This window comes from Ictidomys tridecemlineatus, chromosome 8 (genome assembly GCF_052094955.1).
Source record: "Ictidomys tridecemlineatus isolate mIctTri1 chromosome 8, mIctTri1.hap1, whole genome shotgun sequence".
Taxonomy (NCBI): domain Eukaryota; kingdom Metazoa; phylum Chordata; class Mammalia; order Rodentia; family Sciuridae; genus Ictidomys; species Ictidomys tridecemlineatus.
The window spans coordinates 152,731,665-152,756,525 of record NC_135484.1 but is presented as its reverse complement, the minus strand read 5'-3'; the positions used below and the strand labels follow the sequence as shown (position 1 = coordinate 152,756,525).

Here is a 24,861-nt window from a genome sequence, read left to right as displayed (position 1 = left end):
CTGGGTGCAGGAAATGAATCCTCAAGTGATTTAAGGTGAGTGGGAGTTGGCCACTCCTACAGGACCTTGTCTCCAGGGTACAGTGAAAATAAGTTTTAGACCAAAGTCTGCCACAAACATTGAATACACTAGACAGACTCTTATCAGCCATCCAGCCCCAAATAGTTACCTGCTCTGCAAAGTGGGGGAAACCTTCCCTTTCTGCCCTAAGTTCCGCCCAGCAGATGGTTTCGCTCTTAGCAGTTGTTAAAACATCCCGAAGATGGGAAATTTGTGACTTTTATAGTCAAGGCCAAGCCACAAAAAGCCTTTAATGGATCGGTCCTGAGGTGCCACCACTAAAAACGCTGGTTTGAGGCCTCTCTGAACGTCTACAGCCTGTTAATGTGGATGTGTGCGATATGGGTATTTAGCCAAGTCACATGCCTGGAAGCATTTCCATTTTGTCTGATCCGCCAGAGGACAGTTCTGCTGGTGATTATGCTGCCTAACAAGTCACTGACTCCACCAAGCAAACCCCAGTCTGGCATTCTTTGTGCCAATGAGGACACCTGTGCTAGACAGATGTGCTAGTTAAAGGCTTTGGTGGCCACCTTTGGAATTGGCCATATGCTAGGTGCTCCCTTGCAATGTGGATGCTCCATGAGAGAAACTGGTCCTGGAGCTGAGGCTCCAACCAACGAGCACATGCATATTACTCTGTGCCCAAGGAGGGAGAGTAAACCGTTGCAGATGCGGCCGCGGCATGCTCCCCAGCTCGAATACGGCAGTGCAATATCTTGATAAGCTCCCTCCATTTCTGGAGGCCCAACTAATACTTGCATGTCCACAGGGTGGCATGTGGTCATTTGGTACCTCTGTGGACCACTCCTAAACCCTTCTGTGCTTTTCTCACCATCCCTGGTCATTCTCTGTCTGTCCTTTCTCCACCCAACTACGAATGCCTTAGGGACACGGGATCAGTCTCAAGATGGAAATGAGGTCTTCCTTTAGCAAAACCTAGTTTCAATGGAGGATCTCAAACAGCCTTGTTTGGGAGGAACACCCATACAGGAAAGTGTGAGTTATTTATTTACCACTTCAGTTGTGTCCATTTTGTTCCTTACAAGGAAGGAAATCAAAACATGGATTCCAGTTATTACACAGAATTCTACACATATTTCCTTCTGTCCACAGGAGCAACAAAACACATCCATTCTACAGGAACCTGGAAATACATGCTGGTAGCACTCACAAGTTATTACAGTGTAATTGTACTTAATTTCATTCTCTGAGATAACTAATCTCTCCATAACATTTACAGCGATTGATTAAAATCCACTCCTTGCTAAAAATCAAGGTCTTCAGGTAATTGATGTGCTAATAGACCTGCAATTATTTGAGGCCTTGCTTCCTCACAGAGAGAAAGTCAAGGAATGGATAAAGTCCAAATAAATTCCCTATTTTGCAACAGGAGCGATGATAATTGCCGGGAGACAGCCTGCTTATCAGTTGTGAGAGGGCTTCATCCTTCATTAATATGTAGTTCAGTTGGACATCAGAGAAGCCAGCCCCCTGGGAATCTTCTCTGAATCTCCCATTATCTCATTTTCCATACACTTGGCTTGACCCGCATTTTATCTACACTTGCAGCAAGATCTGGCTCTTTACATCTGGACTTTCTAAACAATCAGCTAGCCGTGAACCTGCGTCCCCAAAGCTCTGCTCAGCGTCGGCTGCAGTAAATTTGGACAAGTGTGTACACCCATAAAGCATCAGTGTAAATCTCCCAGACTAAATATTTTAGAAGCAGACAAAATAAATATTGCAAAGTGCTAACCTGCGAATTTTCCATTCTGTGCCTGTGTGTCCATGTGCTCATTGCACTGTGCTCTGCACCGGGGCTTGGCATCTTTAAGGTCTTCATGTATCTCTGAGAGCAGCCCTGCTGCTGGCCAACTCCAGATTCACTGTGCATCAGGCTGAGCGAGCTCTCTGCTGAGTCTAGACTTATTCACAGTAAGGTTGAAAGAAATGCTTCCAAAACTCGGGTAGTGAGTCTGGTGAGATGGCAATGCCTATGATCCCAGGGACTGGGGAGGCTGAAGCAGAGGATTGCCAAGTTCAAGGCCAGCCTGGGCAACTTAGCAAGACTCTATATCAAAATAAAAAATAAAAAAGGACTGGGATATGGCTCAGTGGTAAAGTGTCCCTGGGTTCAATCCAGCACCACACACACACACACACACACACACACACACACATTTATATACATATATATATATATATATATATATATATATATATATATATATATATATATATTTAATGATACAAGAACCACGGACCATTTTCTTCTCTTGTGGCCATACATGATCTAGATGGCTAAAAAGGTAGAGTTGTCACATGAGACCAGTCAATTTTATTTTGTCCTGGGGCATCAGAATGTCTAAGTGAGGCATGAGTCTTTGTGACCTCCATTTCTTTATATTTGCCCTCATAAAGAATATTTTTGCTCCTGACTTTGCAACTTCAGAGCACTAAGATGACCATTTGTACAACTGCAAGAAGGGCAATGGGTTATCTTTTTTACTCTATCCTCATCATGATGGCTAAAAACAAATATCCACTGTGGTCAATATTGTGGATAAGTAGCAGAAAATACAGCTGCCTGACAGATAAGTTAGTAAAGTACCATTTTCAGGCGCTAGAATAATGACAAATATATACTCTGAGCCCTCTGCATGTGCCAGTAGGTGCTTCACCTAGACTCTGCCACTTAATCCTTACATCACGCAAAGGTTCTGGCTCTTGCATAATCCCAACGGGTGCTATTTTACACTTTATACCTGGGTTCACTGAGGAAGGGAAAGGGTGACCTGACTAAGGTCCCACATGTGCCAAGCAGCAGATCCTAGGCCCGAACCAGAACCACAGTTACTCTTTGACGAGAACACACGTGGGTCTGAGCTGTGCTCTTCTGAATGCAATGTGTCACTGGAGAACTGGCCAACCGTCATGTCAACCATGGCCAACTTTTCCTTTATTCTAATTTGTTACATATGACAGCAGAATGCAATTCAATTCAATTTACACAAATAGAGCACAGTTTTTCATGTCTCTGGTTGTACATAAAGTAGAGTCACACCATTTGTGTTTTCATACATACAGTTTCATACATGTTCTCAGGGGTAATGATGTCCCTTTCATTCCACCAACTTTCCTACCCCTATGACCCCTCCCTTCTTCTCCTTCCCCTTAGCCCTATTAAAGTTCCTCCATTTCTCCCGTGCTCAATACTTCCCATCCCCATTATGGATCAACATCCTCATATCAGAGAAAACATTTGGCCTTTGGTTTTTTGGGATTGGCTTATTTCACTTAGCATTATATTCTTCAACTCCATCCATTTAACCTGCAAATGCCAAGATTTTATTCTCTTTTAATGCTGAATAATATTCCATTGTGCATACATACCATGATTTTCTTTTTATCCATTCATCTACTGAAGGGCATCTAGATTGGTTCCATGATTTAGCTGTTGTGAATTGTGCTGCTGTAAACATGGATGTGGCTGTGTCCCTGTAGTATGCTGTTTTTAAGTCCTTTGGGTATAGACCAAGGAGAGGGATAGCTGGGTCAAATGGTGGTTCCATTCCCAGTATTCCAAGGAATCTCCATACTGCTTTCCATATTGGCTGCACCAGTTTGCAGTCCCACCAGCAATGCATGGCCAATTTTTGTTGTTGCTGTTAAGTGTGATTTTGTTCCAGGAAATTTACAGAGCATGATCTCCATTGCTTTCCTCATCCGTGCGTCTCTGCCTCCCTTGCTGAGAATGTGGATCCTATTCAAAGCCCTCTTTGGAGCTGGAGTTGAAGATGTGCCCCTTCCAGCTCCTGTTCAGGAGGCCATGCATAAAACAGAACAAAATGTATTCCAGCAGAATAGAACTGCTACTAGCAGCCATCACCAGAATAGATTTCAGAATCATCTTAGATCTAGTCTTAATTATATAAATCTATTTCAGCACTCCTACTGCCATGATGAGAAATTCATAAATTTTGTTCTAATCGAGAACAGAAATTACACAGTGTATTAAAATGCTACTTTCTCTATAGCGCCATATATGTAAATTTATGCATATATACATAAATTATACATTAATACATATAGACTTGAATTTATCAGAACTACTCAATTTCATCTCCTGGTTAATAATTTAGTACTTACTAACCTTCAATGTTGCCATCAAGATATGGTCTCCTGTCAAATAGGATAAAACATAAAAGCATTGTACGATTACAACGGGTGTATTTTCAAAACAAAATTTGTTCACAATTTTGGAAATTTGACGTCACCAAGGCACCACCATCTAATTTAACTTGGCTATTTTTTCTTCACAATAAAAATAGAGAAGAAAGCTTTCTGAGTGTGTCAGTCCAAGAAAAACTTTAATTAGAATCCCTGGCTGTGACTTAGAATGCATTCTACATCTTATTTCAGCTTGACAGTAGGCAAGAGGCATCCCCTCCAATTTTAGGTCAAAGCCAGAATAAAATAAGCTTTGGGGGAAAAAAAAAAAAAAAGTAACCGTGCTTTCTATTCTCATAGTTCCCTTCTGCCCATAAAATGAACCTGTGCAGAACATTTGAAGTAGCGTCTCCAACACACCTGGAGGTTCCATATTTCTCACTGAGGACATCAGCTGGTGACTCTTCAGGAGGCCTCAGTGGACCAGAGACGAAGTCTGCAGCCTTCGATGCTCAGCAAGCTAAAGTATTGGACTAGTGGTCAGCAGCAGGACTCAGGACTAGAGTCTCACTTATTTTGATATGTAAATTGGGGGTTTCCCCACTGAGGCGTGTCTTATGGGCTTAAAATATTTTTTTGCCTGAACAGTCCCCGTGGCTAATGGCTGGTGTTAGATTTTTCATGAGACTTGGGTTTTGAGACTCCATGCAGCCTCCTGTGGGCCCTCTGTTTTCCTTTTAGCTTGAGGCCGAAGGCTCTCGGTCCATCCAGCCCTGGGGCTGAGCTGTCAAAAGTGCCTGGCCTAAGAACGGATTGGGCCATGGCTAGGAACTGACTGGCCAGAAAACCTGGAGTTGAAGAGCTTGAACGTTCTCCTAGGACATGATAGGGGAAGAAGTGAGGGGTCGATTCAGAAGTTCAGGCCAAGTTGGACACGCCACTCAGGAGGAGAAGGCCAGCCTCCTGAGATGCTCCTGTCTCCTTTAGAGGAATCTTTCTCCGTGGAGCATGCTTCTCCCTTGAAGCATTTCGGTAGCCAGGCCTGTCCTTCCTGAACACTTCCCAGGGCCCCAGACAGAGGGCAAACAGACATCCATAGCTAAATACTTAAGAGTTATAAACCAATTTAACAAACAATAAGTAGAATGTGTCTGCCTTCTGTGAAAAAAAAAATATGTGTTCATATTGATGAAGTCTCAACACACATGCAAAGATTTTTTTTTTTTTTTTTTTAAACGAGTGAAGTCTGGGGATGTACTCAAGTTGATTGCAGTGCATGATAATTGTGCATTCCTGAGTATTCTTTTAGAGCCCAGGGATATTACAATAAGGAATGTGAGTGTTGTTATTTATTTTATAACACCCATTTTAGTAAAATTATTAATACCTAGTCAAGATTGTAAAATATAATTTATGTTCTAGAGATGGTAATCATCTAAAGGATTAAAAATACAAAAGTACACAAAAGTGAAATATATTTTCATTGAAGAGGTAAGTTAAATGTAAACATGAGAGTTATTTTCCAGATATTTCATGTTTTTTCTTCTAAAATATTCAAAATTATGTATAGAATTTGAAAAGATAAATTATAATAAAAGGCTACCAAAATATAAAATAATTTCTTTTTAAAGGTGAAGAATTTTGAATTTTTAAGAGTTTCATATTTCCCACACCTGTAATCCCAGGGTCTCAGGAGGCTGAGGCAGGAGGATCTTCAGATCAAAGCCTCATCAAAAATGATGCACTAAGCAACTCAGACCCTGTCACTAAATAAAATACAAAATAAGGCTGGGGATACGGCCCAATGGCCCAGTGCCCCTGAGTTCAATCCCCAGTACTCCCCCCAAAAAAGAATTTGATATTTCCCTACAAGAAAGCTATTTTATCATTCAACATCAAATTATCATGCTTTGTGAGTGTTTTATGTATATATGTTCTTTTGAATATATTGTGTGTATTTGCTCCTTTGTATCAGATGGGATTGTTTCTAGGAATCTACCCCCAACCAAAACTCGAAGATGCTCAAAATCTCTCTATAAACTGCCATTGTATGTATAACATCACACATTTTCCCATAAACTTTACAATGTTTTTAGAGTTTTTATGATGCCTAACACAAAGTAAATGCTATGTAGTTGTTATACTTAAGTATTAGGGAGTACTGAGAAAAAAGTCAGACATGACTTTTTTTCAAATAGGTTTGGCTTGCAAGCGGTTGTATTCTCAGATGGCAGAGCCCAGGACATGGAAGGCTGACGATATAGAAAGAACACGTTTAAATATCTAACTGGGTAAAATACCCCTTGTCTTCGTGTGCAAGCACCACCCTGACTCCTGCATACATCTTTGTCCACCTGCGGGAATGCAAAGACAGGTGAATGGACGGTCCTTTGGTTCTGTTGGGAAGCTGTCCTTTTGTATGCAGAAGTGAACTGCATGCGTGTTAACTGAGCTTTTTTTAAATAAATCAATATACATGTATTTTTTTAAAAAGACAATTACTTCCAGTTTCCACCTCTGAAACTCTTCTCATGCCTGAAGCATCGTGGGTTTCCAGTGCTGGCAGAGGCATGTCCAGGGCTCTGTCCAGCATGTGGAGCCCCTTGCTTCTAGACATGGTGCCAGAGACGTGGAGGAGTGTCGGCCTGGCCGGAATGCTGGTCAGGAGAGCTGATGTTTTGCATTACGTGTTGAACTGGAGCAGGCGGGCGTGCTGGGCCTTGTGTGGAGGTGGCCTGGTATTCTCTAATAACTCTTCTCTTTTGTGTGACCGTGAAAAGCAGGACCGTCCATTCACCTGTCTTTGCATTCCCGCAGGTGGACAAAGATGTATGCAGGAGTCAGGGTGGTGCTTGCACACGAAGACAAGGGGTATTTTACCCAGTTAGATATTTAAACGTGTTCTTTCTATATCGTCAGCCTTCCATGTCCTGGGCTCTGCCATCTGAGAATACAACCGCTTGCAAGCCAAACCTATTTGAAAAAAAGTCATGTCTGACTTTTTTCTCAGTACTCCCTAATACTTAAGTATAACAACTTCTAAAGCCTGCCTCCCAGAGACAGCGCCCCAAGAGCCCAGCCTCGAGTAATCACATCAGTCACCACCCTGCCTGGGCGACAGAATCTGGGTATGTCGGGCCACACAAAAGACCAGACTCTGAGGACACAGCCCCATTTTCACATTCCCTCTGGCCAAAGAAAAGTGCCTTTATCCCCGGTTTCCTTGCTTTCCCTTACACTTGGCACTTTGAAAACCCTAGTCCCTTTGCTTTGACTCCCTTTCACCTGCCTGCTTCCTGCTCAATTGATCTTTAATAACAAACAGACAGCAGATGGCACGTCTCTGGGCAGGGTGCCCTTGGGCACTCCCACAAAACCTGGGCCTCTGTCCACCAGAGCGTTGGCCACACTATGTTGTAATTTTGTGCCTGATAGAAGGTGCTCCTACTCCTGAGCACCTTGAGGGCAGGAACTGGTCTTATACTGCTTCTACTGGTACCTGGCCGGCTCATACCTCAGTGATGCTTAGTGAACATCGGGTAGTGGGATAAGCTGTTCAACCACCAAAGGCACTTAACTCTGTCAAGACATCAACAATATTCAGCTCTCATCAATCTTGGGTATATTCATTTGTTGCCAGAAAGTATGAGGCACTTGCTATTTTAGTCACCTATGACCCATGAAATCCAAGCCACAGAAGTCCTCTGACAGGTCTTGTGCCAAGCCCTCCGGGGCTCACCGGCAATACGTGCCCCTCCGTACCCACAAACTTCTCCTCAGATCCCAGACGAGCTGGATGGCATCACGTCCTGCATGGATCCAGCAGCTGTTCCTTCCAAGCCTCCACTGCTGCCTTTTGTCGCCGCGTGTGTGAAGAGACAGCTGACGCCAGTGTTTCGTGCAGTTTTCAAAAAGGTCAACCGGCATTCAGATTTCTGTTGGTAAAATTCATTCCTTCTCTTTCAGAAATTTAATGAGAAAGGACAGCTTTGTGAAATGGAGGAGCAAGAACAATATTGCCTAAATAAATTGGAATTTGCACTTTGATTACCCTGCAGTTTCTGCCATACTTTATGGGAAATGTTCCCTGCGGTGCAGGTCCTCTCTGGAGTGACATCATCCTATGAAACCATCCTCACTATAATTATTTCCATCCATATTTGCAGAGGACATAGCAAGAACGTTCGGTAAGGAATACTTGATGCACACAGGACAATTTAAAACTGTAGAGTCAAGCCACCAGAAAGTCCTGTTAAAAGGCAAATGATCTATCTTTATGCATGCCTCTGACCCCAAAGGAGGTATTTCATATTCACGTTAGGACAAAAAGTCTTTTGCAAACAGTGAGACTCTTATAACAGCAGATATCCTATGCATGAAATAACAAACAACACCTAGCTTCAGTTGCTTTTCTTGAAATGATCTATCTTAAAGGTGTAACGCAGGAAGAACAGCAATATTTTAGTTCATATCACCAAGTTTAGATCATTTTGAAGTTTAGCCTCTGTCTGTACCAGCACCAAGTACAAGGATTTTAAAATTTCTACTCCTGGTTTCCCTTTTGACAAAGTTGATTGTTCTTTTTAGACTCTGTATTTTTTTTTTTAATTTTGAGGAAAATAAAAATGCCAATATAAAAGTATTAATGCTCTCAAAAAAAAAACACTGAAAACAGATTTTTTTTTTTTTTTTTTTTTACAATTTAGGTATTATGAAAACTGGGAAGCTGTCATTGGCTTCCCTGACGACCTGATTCACGCAGGCTGGCTGTACCCAGGGGGGAGACTGCAGCCTCCCAGGGCTGTGGGCTAAAGGGCACGGGCAGGCTCTTTGTCTGCTGGAAAATGAAAGCTCCCACCATCTGCTCTCTGAGGCTTGGATTCCGTGTAAATGTGGAAAGACCTGCATTTGCCTCTGCAGTTAGTGAGAAGGCCCCGATTCATTCATTCCTTCATGCATTCATTCATTCAGAGTAATAACTACGGAAAAGAAAAATCTGTAGAATAGAAGACCAATTTGTTTACTTCATACAATAGAAACATTCTTTTTTTCCGTCTAACCACTGTTTCTGAACTCACTCTGTAAAATATCCCTTTCATGTTCTTTGGTGTATCGCAATCTAATTCCTCCCCCGACCCACCATCATGAGTTGTCAGACATCTGAGCTGACTTCACCCAGTCCACCACTGCAGGCCACAGTCCATGCCATGTTCCCTGTGTCCCCTAGTCCAGCACGACCCTCAGCCTTGGTGACCACAGCATGGTTCTCTCTCCCAGTGCTCCTGTCTTGTGGGCTCTGGCCTTGCTGTGTTGTAGCCAGGACGACATTTGGGACACAAATGGACACAGGGGTCTCCTTATGAGGCCACTACTGGACATCTCTGAGCCCTTGGCAGAGCCCTGATGACAGGTGAGTAGATGCCCTGGATCTTGGGGACAGTGCCGGGCTCTTCCTGGGTCCCTGTGGAGGTCTGGTTTGGGGCATGGGCTGTGGGCCTCAGTGTGCACCTTTCTTTGACTCTGGGTCTGCCGTGATCCACTCTCAGCATCTTCATGTTGGGGTCTGTTAAGGGGCAGAGTGACTACTGGCCTTCACAGATCCCCAGGATGTCCCCAAGTGCTCATCAGATCCTCTCCAGCATAAGATTTAATGCCATAGAATTTGGCTGTGTGAAATCTTATTTATACATTTCTGTATAGTCTTGGCTTGATAATTTTACTCTAAATAAGTACATATTTAATTAAATTTAAATGGGAAACAGGGTTGAAATGTCACATCCATAAGCAACAATGTCCCCACACATCTCCCTGAGCCAGGGGGCAAACACCCACCAGGTGCCCTGTGCCCCAGACAGCTGGTCTGGATGCCCCCAGCTCCCGTGGCTGCTCTCCCGTGGGCTTTGGTGGGCACTCATTTTCACATGGCCCAGAAGCCATCTGTCTCGTTGACCCTCTGTGATGACGCCGTCAAAGCTGTCAGAAACACATTTTCACAATGCTCACATCCCTGTTTCCTTGATTAGAATTTGTCATGGTGAGTGGTGGCCAGTGGGTCCCGTTCTCACTTGGGAACCGAGTTCAGACCTCACTTACGGGAGAACGCAAGGCCTCTTTTAAGACGTGATGTGTTTTCTGTCCTTCTTGAGGGTGACTGGCCCGGCTCTGTAGGAGAAGCAAAGTCACCTTGCCCTGGCGGGGCAGGCCTCTCACTCGCATTAAGCACACGAGGATCTCATTTGGAGTTCACTATCAGAAACCAGAAACGCTGACTCTCACGGAAAACTGCATTTCTGGGATTTGGGTAATGAGTTATCCCAGTCACTAAATAATGCTCTGTTTGCCATAAAAGAAGCAGTTACATTAAACAAGCCGGCCTCACTTAATGCTTTAAGTAGAGAGGGAGCATTAGGCTATTCAGGTGAAGGACCTGTTTTATACCACGGCAACTTATGGCCCTGTTTGAATAGGAAGGCTTTTCAGTAAGTCACCCACACCTTCCGCCTTCATGAATCTTGGGCTTCTTCTGCACATGTTTAAAGAAACTTAACACCTCTTTAATTATACATTGTAAATAATATTGGCCAGGGGGCAAGTAAGTGATGGATTGTAGGGGAATGTTTTTCAAATTTGGCTTAAATCACTTTGCTTTCTAATTTTTTTGCAGGAGGACTGTCCAGGGATTGAACCCAGCAGCATTTAACCACTGAGCCACATCCCTACCCCTTTTTTTAATTTTTAATTTTGATACAGAGTCTTGTTAATTTTTTAGGACCTTGCTAACGTTTTCTCAATATTTTGAAGGACATTAGAGCAATGCTCAAAATCCATTTTTATATTTCACAAAATAGACCTCTTCCTATTATAATGCAAAAATACCCAAATGTCGAGCTTTTAAAAAAATTCTGTGCAGTTATAAATGCAAGTATACAGCTTTCAGATACTCTTAATTTTTCAATGTAGATTTATAATTTGTAACCACAAGAAAACAAAAACGTAAAACTATTGCCATCTTAGAAATGAAGATGGAAGAATTGATCATAAACCTGAGGCTCTTACGTTATTTTTAAAAAAATTTTCTGAACATGTGCTTTTATCCACATGTGGAGAAAGACATTGTTCCTTTGTAAGATGATATCATTTTACATGAGAGGAGCTGTAGAGATGATTCACAAAAATGTCTCAATGAGTGGCCCAGAAACTCTGCCTGGATCATGCAGGAGGCCCAGTTGGGACGAAGTGGTGGGGGTCACAGTCACTTCCTAGCTGGGCTATCTGATCCTTTGCATGATTCCAAAAAATCTTCCCCAGATCTCCTTTTCTGCTTTTCTTTAAGATAATCCCACTTCCATTCTCTTTATCTTTAGCTCCAACTTTTGCTTATGATCAGAATTGTTGTTAATCAAATGAAGAAAAAAAAAACAAAAAAATTTCACAAGGTTGGTAATATGTTTTATATATTAGGAAAAACCAAAGGTATACTTATGGTTATGGTGGTAAAGGCTAATTAAAAAACCTATTGATTATCCTTTCTGTGCATATTTACATTAAAATGCAGTTTGATTCTGCCATACCTAAATTCCTGATGCATTATGCTGGTGTATAGGAGAGTGGATCAAGAAAGATAGACGAAGTTTTACTTTCAATAGAAGAGCTACAAGGTACACGCATATTGTCCACATGATTCTGCTTTGTCAACATTAACCTTAAACTCTGGAATTTATGGATTGAAGTTACTAATTGGGTTGGTCAAAAATTATCTTATTGTGCCCTTCAACATGGGGCATCCATTAATTTGCGATGGAACTGGTGTTCTGTGGTTACACTGTTAAATGAGGTTTTTCCCTTTGAAAGAGCACCCCTGTTCATTTTTGAGAGAGAGTCACAGTGGGAGCCAAAACATTTATAGAGACAGTGCAACAACCACTGACCTGAGACCACAGCGAAGGGAAGGCGTTTCAAAGGTCTCCGTCCTGCTTCCTTGCTAGCATAGACAGGCACTAGCGTCCCAGCACAGCCAATGCGGACAGAGGCTGCAGATTCTGGCCTCCCTGAAAAGGTTATTTTATGTGTGCCACATTAGGGAGTCTCTATCAATTAAATTCTTCAGTAGAATCAAGCTGCAGACTTTGAAATACCATAAGCAATAGCCTTTTCATTTACTCATTTATTTATTACCTCTTGAGGCATTTATTCCGTGCCCACCACACCCTAACCCGTATATTAAGCGGTAGGAATTTATTTCCATCTATGGCTGCACCAATGTAGCTGGAATCTTGCAGTCGGTTGCCAGCAGAGAGGAAGACCAGAAGATTCATCTCATATTTGATGCATTTTATCAGGCTTTGGGAGCACAGCAGGAAACCAGGGTCTTTGGTGACTGACTGCATGCATAATGAGCAGGGCAGCAAGGTTAAAAAGACAGCCACACGACAATGAATTCAGCAAACTGCATCTCACTAACACATTTGGTTCTTTAAAAAAAAAAAAAAAAAGAAAGAAAATGATGAATTCTGAGCCACCTTGAATCTACAGGCTCCTTCTAATTACTAACAATGAGAAGCCTGCCCTCTCAGTAGCGGCTGGATGCCCCAGGCATCTTTACAGCAAAACCAACAAATGATGGGAATACTATGATTTAAACTCAAAACCAAAGCGCAGTTGGAGCTTTTTACAAGGCTGCTTGCAAGTTTTATGTCTAGGGTTTGCAAGATCATAGAAGATACAGAAGGACAACGCAAGGTCAAATCTGCATCGCCTATACAAAGAATAAACTGGCTCCCTAATCTGTGAGCTGTTGCTCACGAGTCCAGGGAAGAATTCGGGATGAATGGTAGGTTCCTTCTCACAAGTCCATGCTAGTGACCCCTGGTGCCCTGCTATGAATAATGGCCATTATTAGAGGAGGTGGCGGTAGCTGCAGCAATATACCACCGTCTATCCTCCCGAGCCAGAGCAGGGAGTGCAGAGAGCAGCCCCCGCCTGATATGTGCTACGCTAATTATTTTTGTGATATAACTCTTGGGGGCATCTGTTTATTTTAAGAGCTTAAACAGCCTTCCAAGTAGAGTGAGAGGCTCTATCTTGTCATCAGCCATCTGGGGCTGGGCACTTTCCCACCCTCCTTCAAAGCTGATAGATCTGTGGCATCTGTCCTGCTCCTAGGAACTCAGAAACAAAGACTCACCCACACGAGGCTCCTCTGACCGGGGTGACCACAGGCCCAGCGGGCTAAGACTCGGGTGCGCGGCTGCTGGGGTCAGTGCAGCCCATCATTATTCTTCAGATTCAGCCTGGAGGGGCTCTCTTTAACAAGTCCATGGGGGTGGCCACAATCAAAGGCCAGAGTCTGTTCTCTTTCATGGTGTGATATTTGTTTCTGGGAGCGGAGGTAGTGGGTGTTTTCCTGAGGAGATTAGAGGCGACTCAAGAGAAGTAGAATTTTGTTTTGTTTTGTTTTTTGTTTTTGCATTCCACACTGAATGCTAAGGATATAAAATACCATTTTCATCATTTTTCTTTTAAATTTCATGTCAGAAATATTTCAGAATACCTGCACTGAATTACATCGGCATCACAGTCAGACATTTGTCCCAGTGTGACTAAATATGGCTGGGGTGTTCAGGGCTCTCAGTAGCCATGATGACTATGAGGAAGGAACGGTGCTGCAGACACTCAGCCACCTCGTTAACTGATGTGGCCCCAATGGCTCAGACATACGTTTGCTCCGTGTTGTGCCTCTCCCAGGGACATGAAGATGTTTTTTTTCCCCAAGGCTGTGACATTCAGGCCTCATGGTAATTCCTGCTAACAGGTGAGCCGTGCTTAGGAATGCCAACCAAGTGCAAACAGCAGAAGTCTGTGCTTTTCTCTGCACTATGGGAAGAAGCTTATTAATTTATTCTACATCCACCTCCCTGCATAGTCTATATCATCATCCAAACCAGGTTTGTATCAATCATCTAAAATACTGCATTTTAGATTAAATTTTACAAAGATCCTGAAAATGTTTGATTTGTGCCTATAATGTCAGCAGCAAACTCTGTTTCAGCCATGAAGTAACCATTTGGAGAAAATAAAAAATGTTAAGATGATTCAAAAATGATAAGAAATTTAATCTAAAAGTATCTCTCCATAATCTGAGCAAAAATTTGACCTAGATATGATAAAATAGAAATTTGCACTCAGAACACCCCCTTCTTGCACACACACACTTCCATCCCTGTGTGTGTTGCAGCGTGAGCCACCCAGTTTGCATTCCATGACATCCCTGGAGACCTGGTGCAAAGGGACTAGGCAGACGCCCCGCCTGCAAGCCTTCTGCTGGCGGCCTGCAGTAACGAAGGGCCTCATGAGCACTCCTCCTGCTGCTCTGCCGTCCATCACCCTACCACGCTTCTGTCTTGCAGGAAGCTCTCCTTCCCTGCACTCAGGCTCCCTGGCTGCTGGGTGTGCCAGCCTCTACCTGAACTGGGGCCTCATTAAGTGAGGTTGGTAGTAGCAATGACAATCCCTCCTGGAATGTTTAGGTAGGTATCTCAGAGCTACAGAAAAGAAAGCCCGAGGGTCCCCGGGGGTCATTAGACTGTAAATATTTTCTATGGGGGGGGAAAAACGCATACAAAGTGCTAAATGAAATAAAGTGGAAGGAGTGTGTTTCCATCTATTGCTGCTCTAATATAGCTGGACCCTTTTGCAGACAGTTACCAGCAGAGAGGAAGACCAGAAGATTCATCTCACATTGATGCAGATGTTGGAGCACAGCAGGGAACCAGGATCTTTGGTGACTGACTGCACCACAGTTCCAAATCCACCACAAGGATGCAGATGATAAATTGCCAAATCAAGGGTAACAAACTACAGTTTTCATTTCCAGTATTCTAAGGTCTGAGTGTTTCAGGGACTGCATTGGCTCGGGTCCTCTTTATGAGGAGGCCTCCCTGTTCTGTGGCATTCTGATGCAATGGCTTGAGGGGAAGAGGGAGAATCCCCAGGTGCTCACAGGACTTTAGCTACTACCCCACTCCCTGGTCCCAAAGGACACAACTCCGGCCAGTGGCTCTCCAACCATCCTTATCTGGCTATGTTCCGCCCAGTAGCATTCATAACTTTGTAAGATACAAAACAGAATTTCTTTGTTTTTGTTTTTATTCTTAATTGCCTTTTTAAGCTGCTAAAAATGGAAGCACCAGAAATCCAAGGACTTGTTTACATCCTTCGCCAGCCGCAGGAGAGTACCTGGCACACCAGCTCTCAATAGCTGCCACTGTGGCTGCACCCACACAGGCTTGCTGACTGGCACTGTACCTCTGGGAACCTTCACTGTGCATTACAAAGACCAGGAATCACTGGTATGGGCAACAGTGCCATGAGCTTACAGTACTCCAGAAATATTTTGTTCTATTAAAATGATTGAATTTGAAATCCACCTCTTAAGACTCCTCTAATATGCAAAGTTTGATTTTAACACAACTGAAAACATATATTCCTCACCTAGCCACCCTCTGTCACTTTCTGATCACATTCTGAAGTGATCCAGCTTAGTCCTTGTCTCTTTGTGTCCTTCCCACGGAACACAAGCTTCAGGAGGGTGGTCAGTGTGTCCATCTTACTGCTGTGTCCAGTGCTTCTGACCAGCCCTGGTACCCTACAGGCACACCTCTTGCTCATAACCAGAATGACTTCTCCTCTAGTCCTCGCCCCCTAATAAGCCAAGAAATGTGAAAAGAAAGTTGTTTTTAGGTCACAAATAATACAGTATGGCCAGGTCCAGTGGAGCACACCTGTAATCGGAGCAGCCCGGGAGGCTGAGGCAGAAGTATTGCAGGTCCAAGTCCAGCCTCAGCAACTTAGTGGCACCCTGTCTCAGAATAAAAAATAAAAAGTGCTGGAATATGGTTCAGTTGTTGAGTGCCCCTGGGTTCAATCCCTAGTACAAATATTATTATTATTATTATTATTATTCAGTATTTTAAAAAAAGAAACTAGCCTCATGATGAAAAACATCTGTATTCTTTCCTATTTTTGCTTTTCTTTTTTCCGTAGCAGGGATTGAACCCAGGGGTACTTAACCACTGAGCCACCTTTTCAGACTTCTTTTTCATTTCTTAGGTTACAAATAGCACTAAGTTGCTTATGGCCTCACCAGGTTGCTGAGGCTGGCTTGGGACCTGTGTGTGCTCCTCCTCTCCGTCCCCTGAGAGCTGCTGGGATTACATACGTGCACCACCCTGCCCGGCTAGAGGCTTTTTCAGGTACAGCCATCGAAGTAGCCGCTGAATAACATCAGTGCCGTGGCCCAACATCTGGGGGTAAAAGGTGGGAGAGAAAGGGGGAGGGAAGGAGAGCCCTCTGGTCATGAGGCACAGACTCCGCCATCGGAGCCACGTGCAGAGGCTTCACGGAGGGGTGGGCTCATGATTGACGAATGTGGGGCCCCAGAAGAATCGGGGCGAGGGGGGCGAGTGGTTCTTGTGACAGGTGACAGGCCGGGAGGGAGGAGCGGCGCTGAAGGGCCTTTTTAATGAAGTGTTAAGTAGATCACCAGGAGAGGTGCATAAGGACTGTGATGAAGGCTTGGGCAAGGTGCGAAAAAAAGAAAAAGTGGAAAAGCAAGAAGAAGTGACACTTGGTAAATCACAGGAGGACCTGAAACCTGAGAGAGCATCTGGAAAGAAGGGTCAGTCCCCGCGACACTCCAGCGCCTTTGGGTAATGGAGGTGGGCAGCTCATTAAGATGATGTGTGAAGAGACGGGCGCATTGGAGAAAAGGCAGTACAATCACCATCTCCACCGTGGAAAAGAGGAGGGCGGGAACACAGAGCACCGACGAGGGGCGTGGGAGAAATGCCCACTGGAAATCTGAGAGTGCATCCTAGGGAAATAACCAGAGCAATAAAGCCGGCCACGGGAGGGACGAGGCATGCCACAAAGAGGAGTATTTAAAATTGGATATGTCTGTATAAAATAACTCAGCTGCCAGGGAGGGATTCAAAGGAGCTATTGAACGGCAATATCAGGGAGATGGAAGAAGGCAATTCCGGTGTGCCTCTGTGTTCGGGCAGCCTAAATATAGAACCGTCACCGGGAGCTGCTGGTGTCGGGTAAAGGCCTCCAGGGCTTTCCTGAATAAAGGTGACGCACTGGGCTCCAATTGTTCCACACGGTGAGGTTTTCTGGATGCCACGGACGGATGTGGATGAACGTAGACTCAGTGCCTGCTTGTGAGCTGGGTTCTGTGCCTGACATTTTAACATACATGAGCGCATGTTCTTCTCACAGCAAACCTGCCACGAGAAAGTCACTCTCACAACTTTTAGAGGAAGGAATCTGAGATCACACAGCTCTGCAACGGTGGAGCCAGGATTCAAATCTCAGTTTGGGCAGATTCAGAGCCAATACCACCAAGCTCAAAAGCAGGCACTGAATTCACGTCCCCACAGAGAAGCAAGTTGAAGATGAAGCATAAAGAGAAAGCCGACTTCCAGAGATGGATGCTGTGCTTGGCACACGTATTCACACTCACATTCAGACAGCAACTTGTGCAATTTGATTTGTCCTTGCTGAGCTTCAGGATTGCTAAGGTCTGTTATTTTTGTGAGGTGAACACATGTAATAACAAAATAACCCTTTTGAATAAATGGCATACGTTCATTTTAAAAATCCGCTCAGGTTCCCTTGCTGTGTTTCGTTAAGGATGAAAAAGTTCCCCCAAAGGGCCTCCAAAGCTGGGGCAGCAATGCAGGAGCAGCAGGTTCTGCTCTGCATACATTCCTTTGTCAACTCCCTTTACTGAGTGCTTCACAGGAACAAGGCACTTTGCTAGAGTCTCGGGATGAGCAAAATGATCATCGTCCCTGCCCTTGGAACACATGACCTATTAGTTGATAAAAACCAATAAAAAGCTAATTGCAGGAGAGTGGAACAGACACTATTTGGGGAGAAGAAGGGTCTCATGGAAATGGAACTGGAGCCCTGGGTGACTCTGCTGGAGCAATTCAGTAAACACTGCGTCAGGAGAAGAAAGGAATGAAGCCAAGCAGCGATTCCAAACCAGAGAGAAGTGGGCACTTGCCAAGGACCCCTAGGCGCTGTCCATACCCAGGAAAAGGAAACAAGTGGCATTTGTTCCTCACAGGTCCCCGGCCAGAGCCTTGGCCATTTCACCACCAGGACTTCCCCAGACACCGTGACCCACCCTCACTGCCTGCAGCCCCCAGGACCTTGCCCCGGTCCTTTCTAGGTAGCCTCTGGCTTTCTCAACACAGCACGTCTCTACAGCAAGCCACGTGTCTACACCACAAGAATCGGGGCAAGAACCGATGTGAGTTGTCTGGCATTCTGGACCTTTATTGTTGTGGATTTGGGGCAGAATGGTCCGCATGTGGCTCCTGTCTGAAAGGGGCAGGAGGCCTCACACCCTTTGCCTGCTGGGGAGCCACGCCGTGCACTGTGGAAAGCAAGGCCTGTGTGGGTTGCCTGGGAAGGGGGTTCAAACAGTGAGACAGCTCTGCTTCATGAAGAGGGGCATCTCTCTGGGCCCCTGAGAGCCCGAGAACCAGCAGCCCTTGAAGTCACTGACACGGGCTGCTCCCCGCAGGGGCAGAGTGGCCCCAGCCAGCACTGTCATCTGCTCCCAGAGTCAGAGCGTGATCGAGCCACGTCACAGGGCGACCTGGGCTCCAGCACCTGGCACTAGGAGAGTCTGATGAGGAACCCTGGAGGATTGGAGAGGACCAGCCGGGTGATTCTTGTGGCGTGCCTTCTAAGGCAGGATGAAATATTAATGAAACACGTTTTCTTTCACTGGTGGAAGCACAAACAATACCCAAGAAATTAGAATATGCTCAGAGTGGGCACAGACTGGGACAGGAACACACAGTGGGACTGACGCTGCGCGCTGGCCTGGCTCACCAGAGGAGGCCCTTCCTCCTAGGTACCGGGGTCCTGCGCCAGTGGCGTGTGGCAGTTTCCCTTCATCAGGAGTGTGGACAGTGGGGGGAGCAGGAGACGCCCTGTCCCTTGACCACCCGCTGCATCCTGGGGACAGGTAAAATGAGGCCTGAAACACAAAGAAGAGTCTACGAAGCTTTACACGGCGGGCGAAAGCCGAGTCCCTGCTGAGAGACAGCCACAAAATCTGCAGTCTCAGTGCCACCTCAGTGCTGTGCGCAGCTGACGTTTGTGTGGGATGTCAAATATTTACAACAGCAAAGCCTTCCAGAAAGGAGCTAATGTGGAGCGTGTCTGTCACGCGTGACAATGCGATAAGCATGTGTTGGTGAGACACGCTTGCATGTGATCTCAGAACATCTGTGAGGACAGCGTGGCAGAAGGTGCAGGGGCACTGTCTTCAGGAGGGTAACTGACCCCTGGCCTGCAGTCTTGCCCCTGAGGCACACGTTGTTCAGAGGAAAGAGAAACTGCACCGGCTTCGTTAGGAATTGTCAACTTCTTCCTTTTCAGTCCACAAAACATCTCTTGGCCACTAACACACACAAATGGGACCCACCGCCCGGAAGAGAGGGCTGCGGATACAGGCGTGTTTGCACGCCCCCTTCTTTACGGGCTGCTATTGTGTGTGGGGCCGCGTGCAGCGCTCTGTAGATGTGCTATTAGTCGGATGGATTACCGCTTCACCATGTCATGGTCACCCAGACGGCTAACGTATGTGCCACTTCTACATAAGCAGTTTTTTTTTTTTTCTATTCCCAGCATTTGAAACACAAGAGGAGGAAGGAAACAACACAGAGAGAGCAACTCAGATGGTGGCAATTTCATTTTTTCTCTTTCAAGTTATTGGATCATTTCAGAAGATGTGAAAACCTCCATGTGAAAACCTCATGGGCACCACATCCCTGCCTGTGGCAATTAGGCTGAGCCCTATTCAACCCCCAGAGTCACGCTCGTCTTGAGAAATACTGAATGTACAACTGTCCTCGTCACTTCACCAAGTCATTTAAGGACAAAACAATTGTCACGTGCTCAAGCCACCTTTTACATGCTCACAAGCAATGCTTGTTCAGGTGTTCTTTACCTTACAAACTTCTAAAGGTCCACTTCAACATGGGAGAAGGCGATAAATACTTCCATTTTATTTGATAGGATTTTTTTTCCAGTGGGAAATAATAAAATACAGTGAAACAAAGCAACAATGATTTAGAACGAGCAAGATCTGCCTCTGATCTTGGCTTGTCATTTACCAATTATATGACCTTGGGGAAAATGCCTGAATAGTTTCCACCTCAGCTCCCTCAGCACTGAAACAGAGATGACAGTTGCCACCCAATTGGGTAACTGTACTAATAAAGACATTAGGTGTAAAAAGTAGTGTACCCCTGACTTGTGTTAGAGACTGAATATTAGTTATTGTTTGACTTCTTATTAATACTAACATGGCTATTTTATTAACTTCTGGATTCAGGGCTAGTGTCTTGTGAATGTGCAATTCTGGACAAAGAGCCAGAAAATTTTGTGGCTGAATTCTGATTATTCTGTGGAATGTGGGAAAAGCCACTTTGTCCCTCTGAACCAAAGCCTTATTCAATGGAAAATTTGCACACCAATACCTACCTTGCCAGATTGCTATATAAACTGAATGTGGTCCTTCTTCAGGGCACATACTAGACATTTAACTATGGTAACTTCTACTATTACTATTGTTGCAATAGCAGTAGTTAGAGAACAGGGAACAATTTGATTTAATACTTTGGAGTCAAACAGTATTTTTTTTTAATCTTTTGGCATTGGGATTGAACCTGGGGGTGCTTAGCCACTAAGCCACATCCCCATCCTCATTTTACATTTTATTTAGATACAGGGTCTCACCAAGTTGCTTAGTGGGTATTGATAAGTTGTTGAGGCTGGCTTTGAACTTGTGATCTTCCTGCCTCAGCCTTCCAAACTGCTGGAATTAAAGACGTCTGCCACTGTGCCTGCTCAAATAGTATTTTTTACAAGAATGGAAAACAGAGTTGTGTTCACTTGCCTTCCTACTGGTTAATGATGTTCATCCTGTTAGAACTCCAGTATGTATGGAAGCCTCTATGCATGCAGTGTTGATCAGCAGAGAACCAGAATTCCGACATGTGCTGATAATTAATACCATTTAAATATCCCCAGATATTTGCACAAAGCCACCAAAAAGATGCAAATATTCTACAGATACTATGACTACCAAAAACTTAGCATTCCAAATCGTCATCATCCAAACATTTTAAATAATGTTGTGTCCATCATTTCAATCAGTGACAGAGACTACTTTGGATGGAGTGAGAGGTGGAGACCTTAGGATCACAAAGGCTTCTCATGGAGATTATAACATCCCCCGAATGTAAATCACTTTTAACAGGGATATTCAGAAAACAAAAGGAGCATCAAATTTATGAACCAATCTTTGTTGAATGCAGTGACACCTGTAATCCCAGCAACTCAGGAGGCTGAGGCAGGGGGTTGCAAGATTGAGGCCAAACTTTGCAACTTAGTGAGGCTCTCTCTCAAAATAATAATAATAATAATAATAATAATAATAATAATAATAAAAATAAGAAGCACTGGGAATATAGCTTGGTGGTAAAGCACCCCTGGGTTTAGTTCCCAGTACCAAAACACAACTAAACAACAACAACAAAAAAAATCACTAAGAACCAATTCTTCGGAAACCAAAGAACAGGACTGAGAATATTTGTTTTAAAGTCATCAACGGGTTTTATTTGCAAGAATTGAAATAGTCTACGGTTCTCAGATTTAAACTTCCCAAGCTACAGCCAACAATTTTTCATCAGAGCCCAGTGGAGTAAATAAAAGAGACAAGAGGTAAGAGGGGCACAGAAAGATCACTAGGGAAGAGGTTGGGAGGGGACACTTATTTGTCTTCTCAGTAGATTACATATTGAATCAGGTGACAATGGTCAAGGGACCCGGCAGGGGCATGTTGGTGGAAAATAACATTGCAAGGAACGCCAAAGCCCTACAACAAAGAGAAAGTCTGTGAATCCCCCCCACCCAAAAAAGGGAGCCTCCAGTTCTATCGGAAATCGATGACAACGGGACATCCAGGAGCAGAAAGGAGGCACACCCAGGGAGAGTTCTTAATGGTTTAGGAAATTGCTTTCATTTAAAAAGCTTCCTAAAACGTGTCCCTTTTCTTCTATGTCCGAGTGATATATACAACTCTAGGGTGGCCTTGAGGCCGTGGGGAGGTGGAAAAGGAAGCCAGAGGTCTCCCCACGTCCTTCCATCAGTGACCCCAGAGATCCAAGGAGGAGGACAGCTATTTCGCACCACTCCCACCCAAGAGCACAGCAAAGTGGCGCCTTCAGAGCTCCGAAACAGCTCTGGGGCCCCAATGTCTTGATGGACAAAAGGCCAACTCCCCGGAACTCACTAGGTCAGCCAAAGGATCTGCGCCAGGGACACCCTGGGCGAACTGCAGTCCCCCTTCCCCTGAGTCTGCACAACTGGGGTAACAGGTGTGGAGGGGAGGGGAGCTCAGGGGCTCCACTAGATGGCACCTCCTTGCCCTCCAGCAGGTCCCTGGGGTCGCCCGGGCCACTCCTACCCCCATTCCAAGGCAGAGGTCCAGAGTGCCTGGGGGTCGAAGCGACGTCCACAGGTGGAAGCGTTGGTCCTGTCGAGGCCGAGGCCCTGGAGGCAGTTCCGGGCCGAAGGGGCGTGGTGGCCGCGTCGCGTCCTGGGAGCAGGGCCCTGAGTCACATCGCGGCGTGGCCCAGGCGGTGCTGGCAGGTGGCCTGCCGCCTCCAGGCGGCCTGTCCCTCTCCCTGGGCCGGACGTGGGGCGGGGCGGGCGGGGCGGGAAGGGGTCGTGCGTGGGCCCTGGTGGCTCCTGCAGGGCTCTCCTGGGCGCGGTGCCTACGGGCCGTCGCCAGCCCCGGCGCCCTGGGCCGCGGCCCGCTGCTCAGCCGCCTGCTCCCGCGGCTCGGGCTCGGGCGGACCCCGCTGGGCCTCGGCCTCGGCCTTGGCCTCGCGCTCGCGGGCGGCCTCCGCGCCGTCGGGGGCGGCCTCCCGGGGCCGTTTGGCGGCGTCCTCGGGCGCGCAGGCCGCGCTCCTCTTGGGCGGCCCGGGCTGCGGGCCCTGCGGCTCCTCGGCGGGCGGCGCGGCGGCCTCGGCGTCGCCGTCGGCGGGCTCGGGCGGCTGGGCCTGCGGCGCAGCGGCCTTGACCATCGGGTCGTGCTCGATCTCCCAGAGCCCCTCGCTGAAGCCGCGCCGCTTGTTGGGCTTGCCGAACTTCTCCTTGGACTCCTCGTACGGGAACAGGTGCTTGGGGCCCAGGAAGGCCGTCTCGTGGGTCCCGAAGAAGAACACCTGGTACCGGTTGGGTTCGGCCATCTGCTCCACGCGGGCCGGCCAGTGGGCGTAGCCCTTCAGCTTGGCGAACACCAGGTCCCCGGTCTTGAACTTGCGCCCGCTGTAGCTCGACATGGCGGGCGCGGCGACACCGGCTGGGCGACGCGGCAGGTGCGCTGCGGGGCGGCCTCTGAGCCCGCGCGACAGCTCGAGGGCGCCGCAACGCCCGGGCGCAGGGTTCCGCCGCCGCCGAGTGGGCATTGTCTCCGAGATCCAGGGACAGTTGGCCCAGCTGGCACGCCGTGGTCGCCAGGACCGGAGCGCCCCGACGGCCTGGTGGCGGTTGTGCGCAGGCCCCTGCTCTGTGACCGCTGTGACCGCCGCCGCCGAGACCGCTGTGCGCCCGAGGGGCCTGCAAAGCCACCGCGGGAGCCACGTGGAGAGAAAGCAGTGACACATGAGCACATATTTCCACGAATCTTGCAACTGCGTAGGGTATCTTGCGGTGTCCCGGTGGGAACCTCTCTGTGTCCCACAGAGAACAGGAGCTGCGACGCGATGTCCCTCTGGGTCAGTGGTTTCAACCGTCTTGCGATTTCCTTGGGGACCAGTGCCGGGCGCCTGCAGTGAGGCTCAAGAACAGGGTGGAAGTCTGACCAAGGGATGGACCCACAGTGCCATTAGGGAATCTGGGGGGGGGGGAGGAGCAAAACTTGGTGACCAAACTGTAAACACTGTCATGTTTTCAGGGTCACCAAATGTATACAGCAAAGCCATGATGGTGGCCATCCGGAGTTACCAAGATTTCCTACATAACCTGGAAATGTCCTGTCTTCCGCAAATGTCAGCACGTGGCTATGTGGCTGGAACAGGGCCTGGCAAACTTTTGCCTGCCACGGATGGACACTGGGCTCCCGGTGCCAGCCTTAGGCAGAGGTCTGCTCCTAGCAAACCTGCCGGTAGCCAGGGCTTCCTCCCAGCTGCTACTGAAAAGGCACCATCTCAGTTGAGAAGCCATTTTAAGAAAATTTTCTCAAGATTCAGGTTTATTATAACTGATGTGAATGAGAGTTTTGGTGCCTCTGAAGTTCTGGTACACCTTTCCACTTTTTTTTTTTTTCCTTTTTAGTTTTGAGTTTTGTTCTACCTACTGTGAGCGTGCTTTCTGACAACTAGCCAAATGTTTCCTAGCAGTGCTCTTGGCTCTTGTCCTGGCTTTATGAGAAAGACCTTAGGATGGATACTAACCCTGTGTTTAACTGGACAGATGTCTTTTTTCTAGTGTCACTAGTGGAGTGTTAGAATCATTCACCCATTTTGGTGCAAC

General features: G+C 46.2%; 1 protein-coding gene across 1 annotated transcript; it reads right to left on the bottom strand.

Annotated features, from left to right (window-relative positions):
- Positions 1 to 21,937: 21,937 nt before the first annotated feature.
- On the bottom strand, positions 21,938 to 23,856 carry Hdgfl1 (HDGF like 1). Its single transcript, XM_078018623.1, has one exon. The coding sequence runs from the start codon at positions 23,793 to 23,795 to the stop codon at positions 23,100 to 23,102; it is 696 nt and encodes a 231-aa protein (XP_077874749.1). The 5' UTR covers positions 23,796 to 23,856; the 3' UTR covers positions 21,938 to 23,099.
- Positions 23,857 to 24,861: the final 1,005 nt, after the last annotated feature.

What these genes read in the sequence shown, in the direction of transcription:
- Hdgfl1 (XM_078018623.1), bottom strand. Translation starts at nt 23,795, where the DNA reads ATGCCCACTCGGCGGCGGCGGAACCCTGCGCCCGGGCGTTGCGGCGCC.